We start from the raw sequence: 19,772 nt of genomic DNA, 5'->3' as shown, positions 1-19,772 counted from the left end.
TTCTTTCTGTAGGATTCTGTAAAATACCCACTAGCAGCACCAGGTGCAGCCTGGAAAAAATTCCGAAGCAGCTTCTGTGAATTTGTGCGTGCACTGGTGTGTCAGTGTCAGTATAGCTTTCTATATGATGACTTCCTTATGGATACCCTCATCTCCCTACTCACTGGTCTGTCTGATTCTCAGATCCGTGCTTTCCGTCATACCAGTACACTGGCTGGTAAGTATACACTTAGTGAGGTGGTGGAATAAGGGCATTGGGTTTAGAGTGTGTTGTCATTACACTAAAGATTGGAAGTAGGGAAAAAAATTCCTTGCTCGGTATCCAGGCAGCTTTCTCTCTAGTCCTGGATTTTCCTTAGTAGAATCCTAGTTCTTCAGTCCAGAGTTTTGATTCTTTGGTACCAACATTGGGGTACTTAATATGCCTTTAGTCTAGGATTCCCTATTTTAGGTGGTCTGCAATTAACTGGATTAGTGGTAGGCACTCTTCCCTGGTAGGAAAAGTATGAGAATGTGTAGGTTTTGTTTAATGAAATGTGAAAGTGGCAAGGAGTCAAATATAGTCAAAACCCCTTGACCTAGAGACTGTTAGCTCATTTTCATGTTTCAGATGAGCAGAGTATTTCCTTAATGTAGTAGAAAGAACACTGAGCATGCCTTTACAGATGTGAGTGTGAGCCATAGCTGTTGTTATTTACCTATCAGACTGGAGCCAAATCTGTCCTCTTTACATTAGGGATAGCCTATGATAGGATTTACGGTCTTTGTAATTCTTAGTTCTGTGCTTTATACTTTGTTTTATTTTACCTTTTCCCTTAAGTGCTTGTCGAATTCTTTTTGACAAACCTTATCTTTTTCTTGGATATAGTAAGGAAAGAAAAGAGCTTAACAGTTCCTAGACCAGGAGAACTGACAGATACCTCAGTCAGGTTAAGATTAATTAGTGACAGTAGTGCAAAGAGAGGGACTGCCATAACAGCAACACTTGGGTATAGGTCCATGTTAGAAATAGAGGGGACCTGTGGCGGCTAGGTGGCACAGTGAATAGAGCACTGGCCCTAGAGTCAGGAGGACCTGAGTTCAAATCTGGTCTCAGACACTTGACACACTTACTAGCCATGTGACTTTGGGCAAGTCACTTAACCCCAGTTGCCCTCCAAATAGCAAAAGAAAAAAAAAAGAAAAGAAATAGAGAGAATCTTAGTAGGACTAGGCCCAAGGTGCTCCTATGAATACTTCTCCTCCCTCTCCCAACTTTGTATCTATTTTTTTTTCTTTATAATCCTCTCCTTCATTTCTTCTTCTTTTGTGACATCCTTTCTCCCTCTGTAAAAATATATTTCTTGATCCTTTTTGTTCTGCTCTTATTTTCCTCCTCTGCCCACCTCCTTTATAGCCATGAAGTTAATGACTGGCCTAGTAAGAGTTGCCCTTCACCTGAATCTCCAAAAGGACAACAATCAACGACAATATGAGGCAGAGTGCAGCAAGGGGCTGGGCCACAGGTCCCCTGAACGTCTAGAGAGTCTGTTGGAGAAACAGAAGGAGGTGAGGACTTCATGTGCACCTTTTACTCCTCCCAATCCCTCTCTGTCTATTTCTATGATAAATTACTGGACTTATCCTCACTTTTCCACTCTGCAATGGTATCAGGCCCTCATACAGACCTGTAAGTAGTCATTAAACAATAACTAAATAGACTTAGACCTTCTAGAAATCAATATATTTAATCCTCTTCCTCTGTATAAACCCCCCAAGCTTTCTAATGGAAATTTAAGGTGATTCTGTACTTTGACAGAATGTATTTTAATTTTCATGTTTATCATAAAAATTATATGTGTATTAGCATATGATTATGGACAGAGCATCTAAAATTTGATGTTTATGTGACATGTGGGGCAGCTAGGTGGTGCACAATGGATAGAATACCAGACCTGGAAGACTCATCTTCCTGAGTTGTAATTTGGCCTCAGACATTTACTTAGTGTGTGACCCTGGGCAAGTCACTTACCTGTTTGCCTCAGTTTCCTCATCTGTAAAATGAACTGGAGAGGTAAGTGGCAAACCATTCTGAGTATCTGCCAAGAAAACCCCAAATGAGGTGATGAAGAGTCAGGCACAACTGAACAACAGCAACAGGAGGGTCTCTGAGGCCTGCCCCAACCTCTAGTCCTCACACCGAGCGAGTTAGAACCCAAATCCCTGAGAGAACGGAAAATTTAGAGTTAACAAGAAGACAGAAATACTAGTTTGAGGTTCTAATGAATGCTGTGAATATAAAACTTTATGATGTCTGAAAGTGTATCTGTACTGTTAATCACACTTAGACTTTCCATTTCTTTTGAGGCATTACGTTCTCCCTTTATTTCAGCGTCTAGTTTCACATTATGTGATTGACGAGACTTTCCTCTGTGTACCTGTTAAGTTAAAACAGGATTTGTCTGGTAGGGTCTCTTCCATGATAAGAGATCTTCCATGATGAAATCTCCAAAGAAGGAGCCTTTTTACCTGTTCTGTTTTCTGTGGCCCCCTTTAAATTGTCACAATATCAATAATAGCTATAGTGTATTTTCTTTGCACTGATACATCAGATCTTAGAAATCTCTTTATAGCAATGATATTCCACACCCTCCTCCAGGATCTTGCTTCATTCTCTTCCATTTATTTTTGGTACCCACATATAATATTCAAGCTACTTCTAATTTTCAGAGGGAAAAAATGCTTTCCCGCTTTTCTATTTTTTTCCTTCCTTTCACTGCCAAGTCTCTGTTTTTTTAAGCTTTTATTTAGTATTTTATTTTCCTCCAGTTACATGTAAAAAACAGTTTTTAACATTAATTTTTGAAAACTTGAGTTTCAAACTCTTTCCCTTCCTTCCTCCCTACCCTCCCCACCTTTATTGAGAAGGCAGGCTTTAGACTATACATATGTGGTCATTTAAAACATTTATATTAGTCATGTGAAAAAAAATGTAGACAAGAAAAACAGCTCAAGAAAAATAAAGTTTTAAAAAAGTATGCTTCAGTCTGTATTCATCTTAAGTCCTTTAGAGTTGTCTTGGATTGTTGCATTACTGAGAATAGCCAAATCATTCACAGCTGATCATCTTACAATATTGCTATTACTTTGTACACAGTACATCTCACTTTGCATCAGTCCATGCAAGTCTTTCAAGGTTTTTCTTAGAGCACCCTGTTCATCATTTCTTATAATACAATGGTATTCTATCATACTCACATACCACAACTTGTTCAGCCATTTCCCAGTTGATGGCTATCCCTTCAGCTTCTAATTATTCACCCCCAGAAAAGATCTGCTATAAATATTTTTGTGCATATAGATCCTTTACCTTTTTTTTTTTTTATCTCTTTTGGGATATAGACCTAATAGTGGGTTAAAGGGTATGCCTGGTTTTATAACCCTTTGGGCATAGTTCCAAATTGCTCTACAGAATGGTTGAATCAGTTCACAGCTCCACCAACAGTTCATTAATGTCTCATTTTCCACATGTTCCCTCCAACATTTGTCATTTACCTTTTTTTTTTTTTTAAGCAATTGGGGTTAAGTAACTTGCTTAAGGTTACACGGCCAGTTATTTTTGTGTGGGTGCCGAGTATCTGAGGCCAGAATTGATCCCAGGTCTCTTGAGGCTGGGGCCGGCACTCTTACTCACTGCACTACCTGGCCGCCCCTATGTCATTTACCTTTTCTATCCTGTTAACCAGTATAATAGGTATGAGGTAGTACTTCACAATTGTTTTAATTTGCATTTCTCCAATCAGTAGTTAGTCTTTTTTTAAATATGGATATAGATAGCTTTGATTACTTCATCTGAAAGCTGATTATATCTTCTGATCATTTATCAATTGAGGAATGGCTCTTATTTTTATAAATTTGACTCAGTTCTCTATATTTGAGAAATGAGGCCTTTATCAGAGAAACTTGCTTCAAGATATTTTTCACAGTTACTGTTGATAACTGTATTTCCCTCCATCCTATTCCTCCCACCCCCGTTTATTGTATTATCTCTATAGTTTCACACTATCCCTTCTCAAAAGTGTTTTGCTTCTGACTACTGCCTCCCCCAATCTGCCCTCCCTTCTACCAAACACCCTCCCCCCCCCTTCCCCTGTTGTCTTATCCCTTTCCCCTCCTGCTTTCCTGTAGGGTAAGATAGATTTCTATACCCAAGTGAGTGTGTATTTTATTCCCTCTTTAAGCCAATTCTGATGAGAAAAGGGTTCACTCCCCCCCCCCCCCCAACCTCCTCCCTTTTACTTTGCACTGCAAAAGCTTTTTCTTGCCTCTTTTATATAAGATATAATATACCCCATTATACCTCTTCTGTTTCTCTTTCTCCCAGTACATTCCTGTCACCCCTTAATTTTGTTTTTTAGATATCATCCTTTCTTATTCAATTCATGTGTGTCCTCTGTCTATTTATGCTCCTTCTAACTACCCTAATAATGAGAAAGGTCTTATGAGTTACAAATATCTTCTCATGTAGGAATGTAAACAGTTTAAACTTATCAAGTCTCTTATGATTTTCCTTTCCTGTTTTCCTTTTTATGCTTCTCTAGAGCCACTGCCAACTTTCTTAAGAGTAGTCTATACTTGCCTCTGTCTCCTCATGACTTTTTAAATTCTTGAAATCTGTTTTTGTTGCTACCACTCTAATGAACTAGTCTCCTCAAATCAATAGGATCACAAATTTAATAGCAGGAAGAGATCTTAGAGATCATAGAATACAGTGTCATCATTTTAATGGATTAAGAAGCCCAGTTTATCTGAATCATCAGTACTTATTAAGCTCCTGCTATGTTAAGTAGAGAATAGAAATACAGTGAATAGGGGCAGCCAGGGGAGACCCAGGATCGGTTCTGGCCTCAGATACTTGGCACCCACACAAAATAACTGGCTGTGTAACCTTGAGCAAGTTACTTAACCCTAATTGCTTTAAAAAAAATACAGTGAATAAAATAATTCCTATTTGTGATGAGTTTACATTCTTACTAGTATAATGTTCATTCTTTATCAGTCTGCCATTCATTAATAACCTCATCCTCAGATCCTGTGTTATTTTATCAGTCTTCATTAATTTCAACTTTTTTTGCATTTATCACTGTTAAATACATTTCTCCATTTAAAATCGTCATATATCAGCAGTTCTCAAAGAATCTGTGGATAGATTTCAAGAGGTTCTTGAACTTGGATGGGGAAAAAAATTATATGTTTGTTTTCACTTCTAACTAAAATTGAGCAATTCCTTCAATTAAGAATGTAGGCAACAGAGCAATCTGATAAAAAAAAAATCCATAGAATTTGGTGGGGGGGAGGAGAGGGATGGGGAGAAAATTTGTAACCCTAAATCTTACGGAAGTGAATGATGAAAACTAAAAATAAATAATTTTTTTTTTTAAAGAAAGAACTTGGACAGTTCTAGAGTCTCTCCAGGTTCGACTCCAGACACATGGGGAGAAATACTTTTTGCAAACAGCAGATAGAGAGGGGAAGTCAGCTCCTCAACAAATCCTTTATTACCTGCTTGTCTCACAAAAGACTACAGGGTATTTCTCCTTCAATGAGATTGGGACTTCTGCTGTTGGTTATAGTGGAGATATTTCATTCCTAGGAGGACAGCTCATTCACTCTGTGCATATTCTAGTATACTGCAATCTGCATAACTTCTCTGATTTTTGTTTGCCATTTACTTAGATAAATGTTAGACTGCCAAAGGGGTCCATGATACAAAAAAAGATTACCTACTGCTATATATGTGAACATGTAAGATATGTTGCATATTAAATACATATATATATACATATGTATTTGAGAAGCAATGTAATACAGGTCATAGAGCATTGGACTGGGGGATTCCAGCCTTAAATACTCATTGGCAGGTATTGCTGACAAGTCACTTAACCTCTTAGAGTCTCTATTTTCTTATTTATAAAAAGGCATTAACTGTACTACCTGCCTCATAAGGTAGTTGTGAAAGCAGTGTTTTTTAAATTTTTATTTTAAAAAAATTGTTTTTTGAAAGCAGTGTTTTGCAAATGTTAAAGCACTGTGTAGATGTGAAGTTTTAAAAATTAAAAACTTAACCCTTTCAACAAATATAAATAAATAGAATATGGTATGAAATCCCAAATAGAGGATAAGGACTAGACCATTGATTTAATTCAACACCTACCAGGTATAATGCTAAGCCCTGGGAATTAAAAAAATTTCCCCCCAAAAGGCCCTGCTCTCAAAAAGCTTACGTACAGTCCAGTGGGAGAGACAACATGTAAACAACTAGGTACAAACAGGATATATTTGTGTTGTTGCTCAGTCGTGTCTGACTCTTTGTGACCCCATGGACCATAGCATATCAGGCCCTTCTGTCCTCCACTATCTCCTGAAGTCTATTTAAACTCATGTCCATTGCTTCCATGGAACTATCCATCTCATCCTCTGCCATAGCCTTCTTCTTTTACTTCCATTCTTTCCCAATATCAGGATCTTTTCCCATGAAATCTGTCTTCTTATGATGTGGCCCAAGTATTTAAGCTTCAGCTTCGGTATTTGTACTTGTAATGCATAATAATTTCCCCTCATTGGAAGGACAAATGACGTATAGAGGATAAATTGAAGATTTTTGTTAGAGAGCAGTAAGTTTAAGTAGGACTGAGAAGGGTCACTTGCAGAAAATGGGACTTTAGCTGAGACTTGAAGAAGGTCAGGGAAGTCAGTAAGTGGAGATGAAAAAGGAGAAAATTCCAGGCTTGGAGGACAGTCTGTGAAAATGTTGGAGATGGAGTGTCTTGTTTGAGGAACAGTAAGGAGGCCAGTGTTATTTGATCTCAGAGCACACAGAGGGGAGTACTGAGTAAGAAGACTGAAAAAGTAAGAAGGCACAATATTGTGAAGGGCATTAAAAGCCAAACATAGAATTTTTTGTTTGATCCCATAGGCAGTAGAGAGCTGGAGTGAACTGAATGGTGATGTGTGAAATGGTCAGACCTGTACTTTAGAGAGCTAGAGTTGATGGATGAATAGAAGAGTGGGAGAGAGACTGGAGGCAGAGGGGACAACCATCCGGCTACTGTAACAGTTTAGGAATGAGGTAAGGGTCTGAGGCAGGGCAGTAGCAATGTTGGGGAGAGAAGGCATATTTGAGAGATGCTACAAAGATAAAATCGACAAGACTTGGCAAATGATTGGATATGGAGGGTGAGAGAGATAATGAGGAATCCAGGATGACACCTGAATTTCAAGTCTGTATGACTAGGAGGATGGTAATATCCTCCACAGTAATAGGGAAGTTTGGAAGAGGGGAAAGGGTGGGAGGTGAATTTGATTTTAGTCATGTGTTTTAGATATCTATGAGACATTTGGTTTAAGATGTCTAATAGGCAGTTGGAGATAGGAGATTGCAGATTAGAAGAGACGTTAGAGCTGAACAAATGGATCTGAGAGTCAGCTGCATAGCATGAGATAAAAATTGAATACATAAGAACTAATGAGATCATCAAGTGAAATAGGATAAAAGAAGAAGAAAAGACCCATGTATATCACCAATGTGATACCCACAGCAGCTGCTATGAATATTACAGGTGTATTTCCAAGTTTGAATCACAAGATGTAACAGGCTCTCTTCTTTGAAGACAAAACCAAGATATTTATTCATGTTCATATACCAGAGCTCAATGCAGGTCATATTGACCTATTAAGGGGTAGGGAAGATCTTCAAATTCCCTAAACATTATACTATGAAAGGACCTTGGGGAACAGTCATGGTTATCAGGCATGATATGAATGAAGATCCAGCAAAGAAGATTGAGAAGAAGCATTCAGATAAGTAGGAAGAGAATTAGATGAGAGTAATGGCTTGAAAACCTAGAGAAAAGAAAGTATGTAGAAGAGTGTGATTGACATTATCAGTAATTGCAGAGAGGTGAAAAAGGATAAAAAGGGTGAGGATTGAAAAGAGGCCCTTAGATTTGGCAATGAATTATTAGTGACTTTGGAGAGGGCAGTTTCAAATGAATAATGAAGCCAGAAGTCAGACTGCAGAGAGTTAAGAAGATAGTGAAAGGGAAGGAAGTAGAGGCATTGATTATAGATGTCCCTCTCAAGGAGTTTATCCATGAAAAGGAGGAGGAAAATAAGATGATTGGTTTGGAAAACTACGAATAGAAGTCAGCATCTTTTCCGCAACTTACAGTTTTAGAGTTCCCTAGAGCACTGAGGTTAAGTGATTTACCCAGGGTCACATAGCCAATATGTGTCCAGAGCAGGCACTTGACTCCTTGTATTCCTGGCTTTTAGATCAGCTTTCCACTAGAGACTGCCTCACTGCCTCTCAAAAATCATAAAATTTGAACCATTTACTTTTTTAGTTTTAAAAAGGAAAAACCATTTAATATAAATTTTAACAAAGTATTCTGTCTTTTCCATTTATGTTGCTTTCCAAAATATAGTAGTAGTGTTTGTTATTCTTCTTTTTCTACTCTCTGCCATTTTATATGAGTCTATATATCACTGCTTTCTATACCGTCCTATTTCCTTTTCTTTTACTGTTAGCGTTCTCCTTCAATTAATTGGTTTTCCAGGTAAGCACTCATTTTCTCTCATTTCCACCTCCTCCCATTATAAAAACAAAATAAAACAAAAAATCTCATGTAACAAATATGCCTAGTCATGTGTGAGGAAGACCCCAAGTATATGAGAGGACCCCACATGAAAGAGGCCCACTGGCTGTCCTTGTTTAGCTAGAAGGTAGGCAAAATAGACAACTCTAATCTCTTCTCCCTCCCCTCGTTTTCTCCATGAGAGGCTTTAATTCCTTCCAAGAGGGGAAGAAGGAAGTTGGGGTCAGAGGCTTACTCCCCTCAGAGAGAGTGGGTCCCAAGCTAGAAATATATTTATCTGCTCCCTTAAATATTGTTCATGTAGAGGATATGATTGAGTTCTAGTTCTGTTTAATTTGTTATTTTTGGGGAAAGGAGACCCTTTATAACCAAGGCTTGACCCACTTAATTACCAGTTACACAAGGAATACTGATAGTGAATAGCAAAGAAACCCAAACAGAATATCATAGAAGGTATACATAGGAGAATATATACCAGACAGAGACTGAAAGGAACTCTCCCATTGGGATCGAAGTTACTTGACTCAGCCAAGAGAGGGAGTCCTGGATCTCACCCAAGGGTAAGTTGTCTGCAATCTCTGATGTAGCAAGCTAGAGATAGGGATTTGATAAAGTCAATCAGCTCCTTTCATGTCTTCTCAGTGTCTTTTCCTTCAGTAACCTGAAGTGGGGTTGGCTTCTTCTATCTTCCTTCTCAAAGCTGAAAACAATAAGCACCTGAAAGCAACTTCCTTCAGAGCTTAAGGAGTTTCAAAGGGAGCTGGTGCTTGAAGAGTCCCCAAAAGGGACTGGTGAAGTCTGGAGCTTTCTCACCTCTTGTCCAACTTTTCCCAGCCCCTATCAATGGGCCTTGGAATAGGGGTTACATGTGACAAAGTTTCCCATATTATGCAGCTAACTTTCTTTTGAAAAGTAGTGTATACTTGCTTCCATTCCTTCATGACTCACTTCTTAAAACCCTTGTAGTCTAATTTCTGTTCTTACTACTACTTTACTGAAACTGCTCTTTCTACTTTCTGATATATCACACTTTATAAATGAAAGGGTGGGACTAGGTGATTTATAAGGTCCTTCAGGAGAGGCTATGAATATTTTTACTCTTTAAAAATTTTTAGTAATGTTCTTAGAGTCCTAGCAGATTGTGGGTTAAAGGGTCAGAGGGTATAATAAGTTTTGTAATTTTTTTTTTCTTAAGCAATTGGGGTTAAGTAACTTGCTCATGGTTACAAGGCCAGTTATTTCTGGGTGTGGTGCTAAGTATCTGAGCCCGGATTCCATCCCCCAGGTCATCCCGACACTGGGGCCGGTGCTCTTACTCACTGTGCTACCTGGACGCCCCAAGTTTTGTAATTTTTATGGTATATTCCCTACTTGTTAAAAAAGCTTGTACTAGAATTAATACTTGTTTTCCTTCATTGCAAAGGTGAACTCAGGAGAATAGATAATAAATGGTATGTTGTGAAAATATAGCTTGGGATTAAGATATGAAAGATACCAAAGACTTAGAGCTTATTTAAAAAAAATGTATAGGCTTTCTTGAAGGAGAATCAGAGGGTGAAAGCACCAAACAGTATCACAAAAATGAAATTGATTATCTCATAAAAGAAAGGAAATGAGTTATTGCAAATGCAGAAGAGATTTTAGAATCAATTGGCTGTGTGTAATCAGATAATTGATTTGAATAAACAATGGTCAAAATATAGAATTAGAAGAAAGAATAAAAATGAGAAAATAGTGTCTTGTGTAATTATGACAACTTCAATCTGACCTACTTAAATAATCTACTCCGGGAAATGGATAAAAATAAAGATATTGATGATCATGTTTCCTTAGACAGATTTAGACACTAAAAGGATTGTCATCACAAGGCCAAAATAGTCTAAAAATGTCACAGGAAGCAAATCCTTACCCAGTAGAGAAACATACCTTCCTACCCCATAAACATGATGGAAAAGAATGATGGAAGCTTACAAATTTAGTTTCGTAAAAGAATCAATTCAACTAAAGGCCCAGCTTATTTACCAAGCTCATTATCTGTCTGAAGTATTCACTAATAGCTATATTATCACTAGGTAATTTTTAGTAATCTAACTATATCATAGTTTGGACAATAGACATTATCTACTTGGGAAAAATCAGATAATATTAATATACCAAAAAAAAAAAAAGGTAGCCCAGAACACATTAGTATTCTGTCTTATGGAATGTACTTTTCCTTACCTCTAACTCTTAGAATCCTTAGTTTCTTTCAAGACTTAATTCAAAAATAGTATATAAAATCCCCCTAGTTGCTAGTTCTCATCCCAGCCCTCCTTCCCCTCATCACCTCGTATCTATTTGATATATATCAATATATGTAAATGTTTCCTCCACTAATAGAATGTAAGTTCCTTGAGATCAGGAACAACTTCATTTTTTTTTTTTAATCCCTAGAATCTAGCACAATTCTTTGGTGTGTAGAAAGTGCATAATAAATTCTTGTTGGTTGGTTGACCCATAGCCATTGATATCTTGATTTTCCTTTCCATAATTACTAGACCAAATGATGAAGAATATCAGATTGTCATGTATGAATTAATGGCCTATTGAATTTGTCCATAAGGACACAGATTCTGAATGAGATCTTGAATAAGGGTGGACTGGATCATCTTTGGGAAACTGTATGGTGCTTTTAGAAATCCCAGGCATTTCCTTGTTATTAAAACCCATATTGTAAATGCATTTTCCTGGTGTACTATGTGATTGAAAAACAGAGAACTACAGTCTCTGAAGAATTAAAATTTCAAGTGACTAAAAGAATATGGAAAAACGCATATTGTATATAAGTAAAAGGAGCAACATATTGCCATCAATGTCCTTTGCAGAAGAAATAGCATAAAATACATTATTTTTGACATGTATAATCAGAAAAGGAAGGGACTCAGTTATGAATTGAGAGAATGAAAGATAATTAAAGACCCAAAGGAAAGCCCCTGGTAAGTTAGGTAGATCTTTTATTTAGACTTAATGGAAGTCCATGGATGAGAATCTTACTAGCTGTAAATGAGAAGAAAAAGTATGAATGGGTCACAAGCCACACTAATAGAATGAACACTCAAATCAATAAGAATCATAGACATATTCAAGAAACAAAAGTGTTCATAGAGTGTCTATTTTCCCTTATCCCTACCAGTACTGATTTTTATTGTTTTAAACTATTTTTGTGAATTTGATGTATGTGTGGTAGCAACTCCAAGTTGTTTTAACATGTATATTTCTCTGATTGTTAGAGAGTTTAAATGATTTCTCAAGTGGACATTTTGTCCTTTGAAAATTGTAATTTGACGATTTTTATGTTGGGAAATGAATATTGCTCTTATAGATTTGTATCTCTTCTAGATAGATCTTAGAAGCAAGATTTTTCTTAGATATAGTAACTTCAGGAATTATTTTCTTATTCTTTTTCTTTTTCTTTTGAATATATTACTTTTTCTCTTTGGAAAATCTTTTATTTTGTGTAATAAGATCCAGAGACCCTATAGCATACTGTGAAGAATGATGAGTTTGATACTAGGGATACCTTGATTCAAACTCCTGCCTCCAAAACATCTTGTATGACCTTGGGCAAATTTTTTAACCACTCTAACCTTAAAACAGGTGGGGAGCTCCCCAGGACTTATTTCCTAAGTCATAAAAAGTTTATGATAGGTATAGGTAGTAGAAATTGCCATACTGTGAATTCCTTAAGCGACAAAATCCTTTGCATAATTGCCTGTATCATTAAATGTTTGTTTTGTCTTTAATAATTTCTTCCATTTTTCTAAAGATAGTTTTTTTATCTTCTCCAAAATGAAGTAAATATGTTATTCATTTTTCCTATTTTTAGTTTAAAAAAAACCCAACAACTCATCGATAGTCAAGAGACATCATAGCAGACCTGCACAACTAGCAGCCTGTGAAAGAATTTTGTGAAAAATGTAGAGGAAAACATCTACGTTTTTCATGGGCTGCCCAAAATCCTGTGGCATGCCTCCAGGCCACTTATGGCCCCAGGCTATAGGTTGTACAGGCCTGCATTATAGTATGTAAGAGTTATACATACATATTGCCGTCCAGTTTAAAAAAAATCACTACACAGATGTTGTGTTTTAGAATTTATCAACCACTAACTGATATCACTTGATCCTACTTCTGGATTTTCTTAATTCTATTGCAGTGATCTACAAATGAACTTTAACTCTTAACCTCTTTTTTTTTGCTTTTTGGAGGGGGGAAAGCAGGGCAATTGGGGTTGTGACTTGACCAAAGTCACATGGCTAGTAAGTGTTATGTGTCTGAAGCCGGATTTGAACTCAGTTTCTTCTGACTTCAGGGCCAGTGCTCTATTCACTGTGCCACCTAGCCATCCCGACTCTTTCCCTCTTAAACTAGAACCTAAAACAGATCTGTCCTGTTTATCCCTGGTGCTGTGTGACCATGGAGAAATTACTTAACCTCATTGAGCCTGTTTCCTTATCAGTAGAGACAGTAATACTTGGACTGCCTACTTCCTAGGATTATTGTGAGATATCATAATTTTACAAATCACTTAGATTTGAAACCTTTGTACTATGCCTAGAGGATCATAGGATCACAAATTTAGAACTAGAAAGGACTTTAAAGGTTATTTTAAAAAAATTTTTTTTAAAGCAATCGGGGTTAAGTAACTTGCTCAAGGTTACATGGCCAGTTATTTCTGGGTGTGGTGCTGAGTATTTGAGCCCGGATTTGATCCAGGTCATCCCGACACTGGAGCCAGTGCTCTTACTCGCTGAGCCACCTGGCCACCCCTAAGCAATTGGGGTTAAGTAACTTGCTCAAGGTTACATGGCCAGGTGTTTCTGGGTGGGTGCTTAGTGTCTGAGCCCGGGATTCAATCTCCAGGTCATCCCAACACTGGAGCCAGTGCTCTTACTCGCTGTGCTACCGGCCGCCTCCTAAAGGTCATTTTTATAAATGAGAAAACAGAGAAACAAAGAAGAGAAGTAACTTTTCCAGGGTCATACAACTAACAAATGTCTAAGGCAGAATTTGAACCACAGGTCTTCCTGTCTCCAAATCCAGTATTTTATGAACTACTTCCTCTGCTTCTATTCAGGCCTAAAGTCCTGCTGATTATCATATCTTCACAATTGTTCTTTCTGTTTTATTCCTACTTATAACACATTAGAGACAGCCAGTTGCTCAGTGGATAGAGCACTGGACTTGAAGTCAGGAAGACCTGAGTTCATCATCCAGCCTTAAATGCTTCCTAGCTGTGTGACCCTGAACAAGTCACTTAACCTCTCATTACCTGACAGAATGGATCCACTGGAGAAGGAAATGCAAACCACTCCTGTGCTGTGGGCTGCTCAGTGTCCAGCACTTAAGCATGACCAGAGATGTGAATAAGAAATGACCAGGCCATGTGGATAGTTCAAGGAAGAATGATGAACTCCGTTTATTGATTCTTAGTACAAGGTTTTTATAGAGCAAATGAGACAAACGAAGGGGACTCAAGTTTTCTAAACATTACCTTAGTCTGTTGTATCTTAGAAGTAACACAGATTAGATAATTTGATAAGGATTTGTTATGTAGGTGAATAAAGTTTTAGGGTAAAACCTTTGACCTAGGCCTCAGGTATCTGCTAATGCAGTCACAGTCATAAATGGATACAATTGAGAGCAAACTTCAAAGCCAAAGCTGCAATCCTCAAAAGACATCACACTTAGACCTGACCACCCAAAGATACCTTTGGGCGAATTTGCTGAATCAAATATTTTAGCTCTTAATAACTAAAGTCTTGGGGTATAGCCTATTGATCTCAGAACTCAAGTAACATCCTTATAAGTGTAACCCATAACAAAAAATTCAAGGAGCTAACTTAACAAAAAAGTGGCATCTCAAAGAGATTCTTGTTTTAAAGTCCACTATTAGGATTTAATATCTGAGTCCTGAACCAGGCCTCTTTGGTTCCCCACACTCCAGTATCTTGCTCCAGTATCCCAAATGGGATCATGAAAGTTCAGTCACAATTAAAACAACCGAACAACAAAAATATCACCTTAATCCAGGGCTTCATCATCTTATGCCTGAACTATTACAAGACTACTAATTGGCCCCTCCCCTCTGCTTTCTTGCCTCTTTAATCAAATCTAAACATGTCACTGACAGATTGGTTTTCATAAAATACTGCTCTGTTTTTTTTATACTTCCATCTAGAATCTTTCAGTGCCTCCCCATTCATCTATAGAATAGAGTTCAAAATCCTTAGCCTGACATTCAAGGCCCTCCATAATCTTTTTTTCTATCTCCTTTTCTAACTTTATATCCCATAAATACCCTGCATGTACCTTTTACTTCAGAAAAAAAAAATGAAAACCAAACTACTTCTGCTAATTTTCTAGTGTACCTTGTGTGTTCATATCTTTGTACCTTTCTTATGTATGCCATTATTGGGGAATTCCCTCCCTCTACCCCTCCAGTCATCTAACGTCCTTTCAAAACTCAACTCAAATCCTTCTTCTGTAAAACCTTCCTGACTGCTTTAGTACACAGTAACTCTTTCCTTTCTATCCCTATAGCACTTAATATTTGTATAATTTCTTTGGCATATGATATATACTACCTTATATCATTGTTTATCTTATGTATATGTTCAATATCCTCAACTGGATCATTAGCCCAGTGAGAATAGTGACTGTGTCTTAAAAATATTTTTTAAACGGTGGTAGTATTTATTATAACAGTCCATAGATAAAGTCTGAAATGTGGATGAGAGACTTAATATCTTGGTTACTGTTTGGGATTGGATGGTTCCTAAGCCTTAAGGAGTATCATTTGCACATTTGATAATGAGAATCACAAAACAGGAGCATAGGACTTCCCAGGCAGATTTGGTGCAGTGGGGGGATGTTAGGGTAGTTGGGAGAATGAGGCTCCTTTGGACCTCTGTGCATTCTGTGCTACTAGAGGACCCAAGTAAATGGCCTGTGTTATCAGCCGCAACTACTATTGCCTCCCTCTCTAACTCTCTATTTTTGCCTCTTCCCCCCTCCCTCCCTCTCTCTCTCCTTCCCCTTCTCTCTCCATGTGCCATGTCTTAGCTTCAGGAACACCAAGAAGAGATTGAGGGAATGATGAATGCCATCTTCAGGGGTGTTTTTGTACACCGTTACAGGTGAGACAAGGGACCCCACTCATTTCATGCCTCTGTTCAGTAGAAAAATTAGGTGAGGGCTATTTTTTGTGGGGTGGGGTGCATCTTGCAGAATAGAGAGAAAGGTAGCTGTGCCCTTTTATTTCTTTTGGCTCCAGGGATGTCCTCCCTGAGATCCGTGCCATCTGCATGGAAGAAATTGGAACATGGATGCAAAATTACAGCACCTCCTTCCTCACTGACAGCTACCTCAAGTACATTGGCTGGACCTTGCATGATAAGGTTGATTCAGAGTTTCTTCCTTTTTCTCTTTTCTTCTGGTTCCAATTTAGCCCAAAGGCCTCCCAGCTCTTCGTGGTCTTTCTGTTATTCTTAGACAATAACTGTACTTGGTGGTGTTTTCTCTATCAAGCTACTGATTCCTAAAACTTTGTGCCCAATACTCAGCAAAAAGGGAGGGGGAACTGGGAAAGAGATATGTGAGTGTGGGTGGTGCACATGTGTATGTATGTGTAGGAAGTGTTTCAGAGAAGAAATTGAACCTCAGCCTGAGGAGGAATGTAAAGGAGGTTATGGGTAGTCACATAAATGTATTTATACATGTGTGTATATATGCATATGCCTTTTGTGGGTATGTAGATATATTTGTATATATCTTCATGAGTGTGTGTGGTATATAGATATCAGGTACACTAGTAATATCTCAGGAGAAAGGAACTGGGCCGAGAAACCAGGATAATCCCCACTAGGTATATGTCACAACTCCTTTCTAGGGTAATAGGAAAGATAGCTGTACAGTCTTTTATGGATTCTTGCAATACTTCTTTAAGAGAATCCCCTGGTCAAAATGGGTAATTTTCTTTTTTTTTTTTTTAAAGCAATTGGGGTTAAGTAACTTGCTCAAGGTTACACGGCCAGTTATTTCTGGGTGTGGTGCTGAGTATCTGAGCCCAGATTTGATCCAGGTCATCCCAACTCTGGAGCCGGTGCTCTTACTCGCTGAGCCACCTGGCTGCCCCTAAGCAATTGGGGTTAAGTAACTTGCTCAAGGTTACACGGCCAGGTGTTTCTGGGTGGGTGCTAAGTGTCTGAGCCCGGGATTCGATCTCCAGGTGTTCTCAACACTGGAGCCGGTGCTCTTACTCACTGTGCTACCTGGCCGCCCCCAAAATGGGTAATTTTCACATGATGGGGAAATAAAAGATATCTCTACAATCTTAGTGAGGAAAAGTTCAGCCATCTTTTCTTCCTTTTGGCTTTCTGTCCTAGCAACGGGAAGTACGTCTAAAGTGTCTGAAGGCTCTTCAAGGCTTGTATAGCAACCGGGATTTTATTTCCTGTCTGGAACTTTTTACCAACCGTTTTAAGGTTAGACTGGGATAGTGGTGGGAATGTTCCTTTCTTCTCTTCCCCTTGCTTCTCATTTGTTTTCCTGCTGAAGTCCTAGTCTTACCACTCCCATTGCTCCTGTGTCTTCTTAACCCACTCAGCATAATTTTCCATTCCTTTCCCTTAGGACCCTTTAAGATTCTGAAGGTATGATGGAAAGGATTGGTGGGAATATTTGGTACCATGGGATGAGGAGAATGAAGACAATTTGTGGGTTTTGTTCTTCCTCTAATAGGATCGAATGGTTTCCATGGTGATGGACCGAGAGTATGATGTAGCTGTGGAGTCCATCAAGTTACTGACCTTAATCCTGAAGTGAGTTCTGAAATGGGGGAGGGGAAGCATGTTGCTGTAGGGAGCATCTGGCTCTGATGATCATATTGCACCTTTCTAGTGACTCCCTTTCCAAAGTCTTCCACACCTCTTCCCTACCTCTAGGTAGTCTGGGCCTTCCTTATGTGCTGATAGATCTTCACAGAATAAGATCACCTATCTTCATATTCTTCCTCTTCTTCTCCTTCTTCCTGCATATTCTTCATTTTGAAATTTCTTGTGAGTTTTATCTTTCATTCCTTGTTGTTCAGTTTTAGGTCTTCTTCTAGATAATAACCATCCTGTTTCTGTAACATACTTGGGATTCTTTAACACTCTTTTCCCCCTTTCTTGGCAGGAACATGGAGGGAATACTGACAGACACTGACTGTGAGAGCATCTACCCTGTGGTGTATGCCTCCAACCGAGCTTTGGCCTCTGCTGCAGGGGAATTTCTGTACTGGAAGTGCGTTACTGATTAATTCTCACTCTGGTTACCTCTTGTATAATTTGTTTTTTTTCCCCCCAACTACACTCCACTATTCATTTCCCAATACTCCCTGTGTTTTCTAGGTCTCCCTTTCCCCTTGTCTTTCCCTTTTATTCCCTTCTCCCCCTAGCATTTATTTTGCTCACCATTTCCCCCAGGCTTTTCTTTCCTGAATGTGAGGTAGGAATGGCAAGTGGAAGAGAGCAGCATCACAGTCCTCGAAGGAATTTCTTCTATCTCCTGCTAGCTTTCTCCATGGAGAGTGAGGTGAGTGTACAGAGGATAGTGGGACTATGGATCATATATATTTGATTGGATAGTGGTGGTGGTAAGAAGTGGGCCACAGGAAGGAAAGAAACCCTGTCAGGTCTGGGTTGTGTATCTGTGGATTTTGTGGGCCTGTTAGTATGCTGAGAACAAGGTAGTTAGGCATTAATGATGGCAGTGAGGTTGCATAGGAAAAGGGTGGGAATAACTGTTGGCTTATGGAAAGGCAGAGACAATGTATTCTGTACAGTATATTCCCCAGCAGAGAAATCTATGGCCTATGATTCTCCCTCTTCCACAGCTTCATGACCATGCAGCTTATCTGGTGGACAGCCTGTGGGACTGTGCAGGGCCTCAGCTGAAGGACTGGGAGAGTTTGACAGGGCTGCTGCTGGAGAAGGATCAAAGTGAGAGCTATGTGATGGGCTGGGGAAGTTGGACTATGTGTATTCTGAGAGTTAATTCAGCAAATATTTATATTCAGCATTTACTATGTGCAAGGCACTATGCCAGATAGATGCTGGGGATACGAGGATGGGTATAAATAACACTTGGCTCTATCAACGAGTTTATGATCAAATTGGGAGGAGGGGTTTCTTGGAGACTGGGAAACATGAACACAAAAATCTGTAATATATGAGAGAGGCTGATGAGTAGAAATGGAAGGTCCCAACAACATGCTGTGAGAACATGTTTCAGAAGAGGGTGAGCGCACCTAGATAGGAGAAACCTAAGGGTGACAGTAATTGATTGTGAGCTAGTTTGTGACTTTGTTTTTATCTTATTGCTCACCCAGGCCTGGGGGATGTGCAGGAGAACACTCTGATAGAGATCCTTGTGTCTAGTGCCCGGCAAGCTACAGAGGGTCACCCTCCTGTGGGGAGAGTCACTGGAAGAAAGGTATGAACTTGTGAGTAGTATGGATGGTGAGAGGGTGGCTGTATTGAATCAAGACAGATGTTTCTGTCTGGGTCTTGGGTTAGGTTATTCCCTACCTCACTCCAAAGCCATGCTATAAATCTGCTTCTAGGAGTATAGAGTCTCTTAGAGAATTAAGTTATTTCTTTATTCCTGGCTAGTGAATTAAAGGTGTGTGCAAACAAATGAAAAATTTTAATATACGGTTAGGAGGGGTAACCTTTAGTTATTATATAATTGGAATTCACCCAAGTTTTCTTCAGTTTCTTTTGTTCCTTTCTGATTCTTAGGGTTTCACTGCCAAAGAGCATAAGATTCAGGCAGATGACAAGTTAAAGCTGACAGAGCACCTCATTCCTCTTCTGCCTCAGCTGTTAGCCAAGGTACAGCATCCTTCCGTATTAAGGAATGAGAAAAAAATGAGGAAATTCCCCCAAGGGAATGGAGGCTGGAGCAGGAAATAAAGCAACTTAATATGTGTTTCATCCTTTACCACAGTTTTCAGCTGATGCAGAAAAGGTTTCCCCCTTGCTTCAGCTTCTGAACTTCTTTGACCTCAACATCTACTGCACCGGACGCCTAGAGAAAGTAAATGGAGAGTGG

The 19,772-nt window shown here is 38.8% G+C and overlaps 1 protein-coding gene across 6 annotated transcripts in view; it reads left to right on the top strand.

Annotated features, from left to right (window-relative positions):
• STAG3 (STAG3 cohesin complex component) overlaps window positions 1-19,772 on the top strand; it is a 66,081-nt gene that overhangs the window by 11,357 nt on the left and 34,952 nt on the right. For 5 of the 6 annotated variants that reach the window (XM_069063276.1, XM_069063278.1, XM_069063275.1 and 2 more), the window contains exons 7-18: window positions 13-217; window positions 1,397-1,548; window positions 15,741-15,814; window positions 15,952-16,075; window positions 17,063-17,161; window positions 17,418-17,497; window positions 17,853-17,960; window positions 18,143-18,251; window positions 18,553-18,658; window positions 19,048-19,151; window positions 19,460-19,552; window positions 19,668-19,757. In XM_069063276.1, the coding sequence (XP_068919377.1) occupies window positions 13-217; window positions 1,397-1,548; window positions 15,741-15,814; window positions 15,952-16,075; window positions 17,063-17,161; window positions 17,418-17,497; window positions 17,853-17,960; window positions 18,143-18,251; window positions 18,553-18,658; window positions 19,048-19,151; window positions 19,460-19,552; window positions 19,668-19,757 (1,344 nt within the window). The remainder of the gene's footprint in view (window positions 1-12; window positions 218-1,396; window positions 1,549-15,740; window positions 15,815-15,951; window positions 16,076-17,062; window positions 17,162-17,417; window positions 17,498-17,852; window positions 17,961-18,142; window positions 18,252-18,552; window positions 18,659-19,047; window positions 19,152-19,459; window positions 19,553-19,667; window positions 19,758-19,772) is intronic. The other variant, XM_069063281.1, reaches the window with a different exon arrangement.

This window comes from Petaurus breviceps, unplaced genomic scaffold (genome assembly GCF_028583685.1).
Source record: "Petaurus breviceps papuanus isolate PSGF00001 unplaced genomic scaffold, PetGlider_PUasm1.0 90537, whole genome shotgun sequence".
NCBI lineage: Eukaryota > Metazoa > Chordata > Mammalia > Diprotodontia > Petauridae > Petaurus > Petaurus breviceps.
The sequence above is the reverse complement of the archived record's forward strand: the minus strand, read 5'-3'. Positions and strand labels throughout refer to the sequence as shown.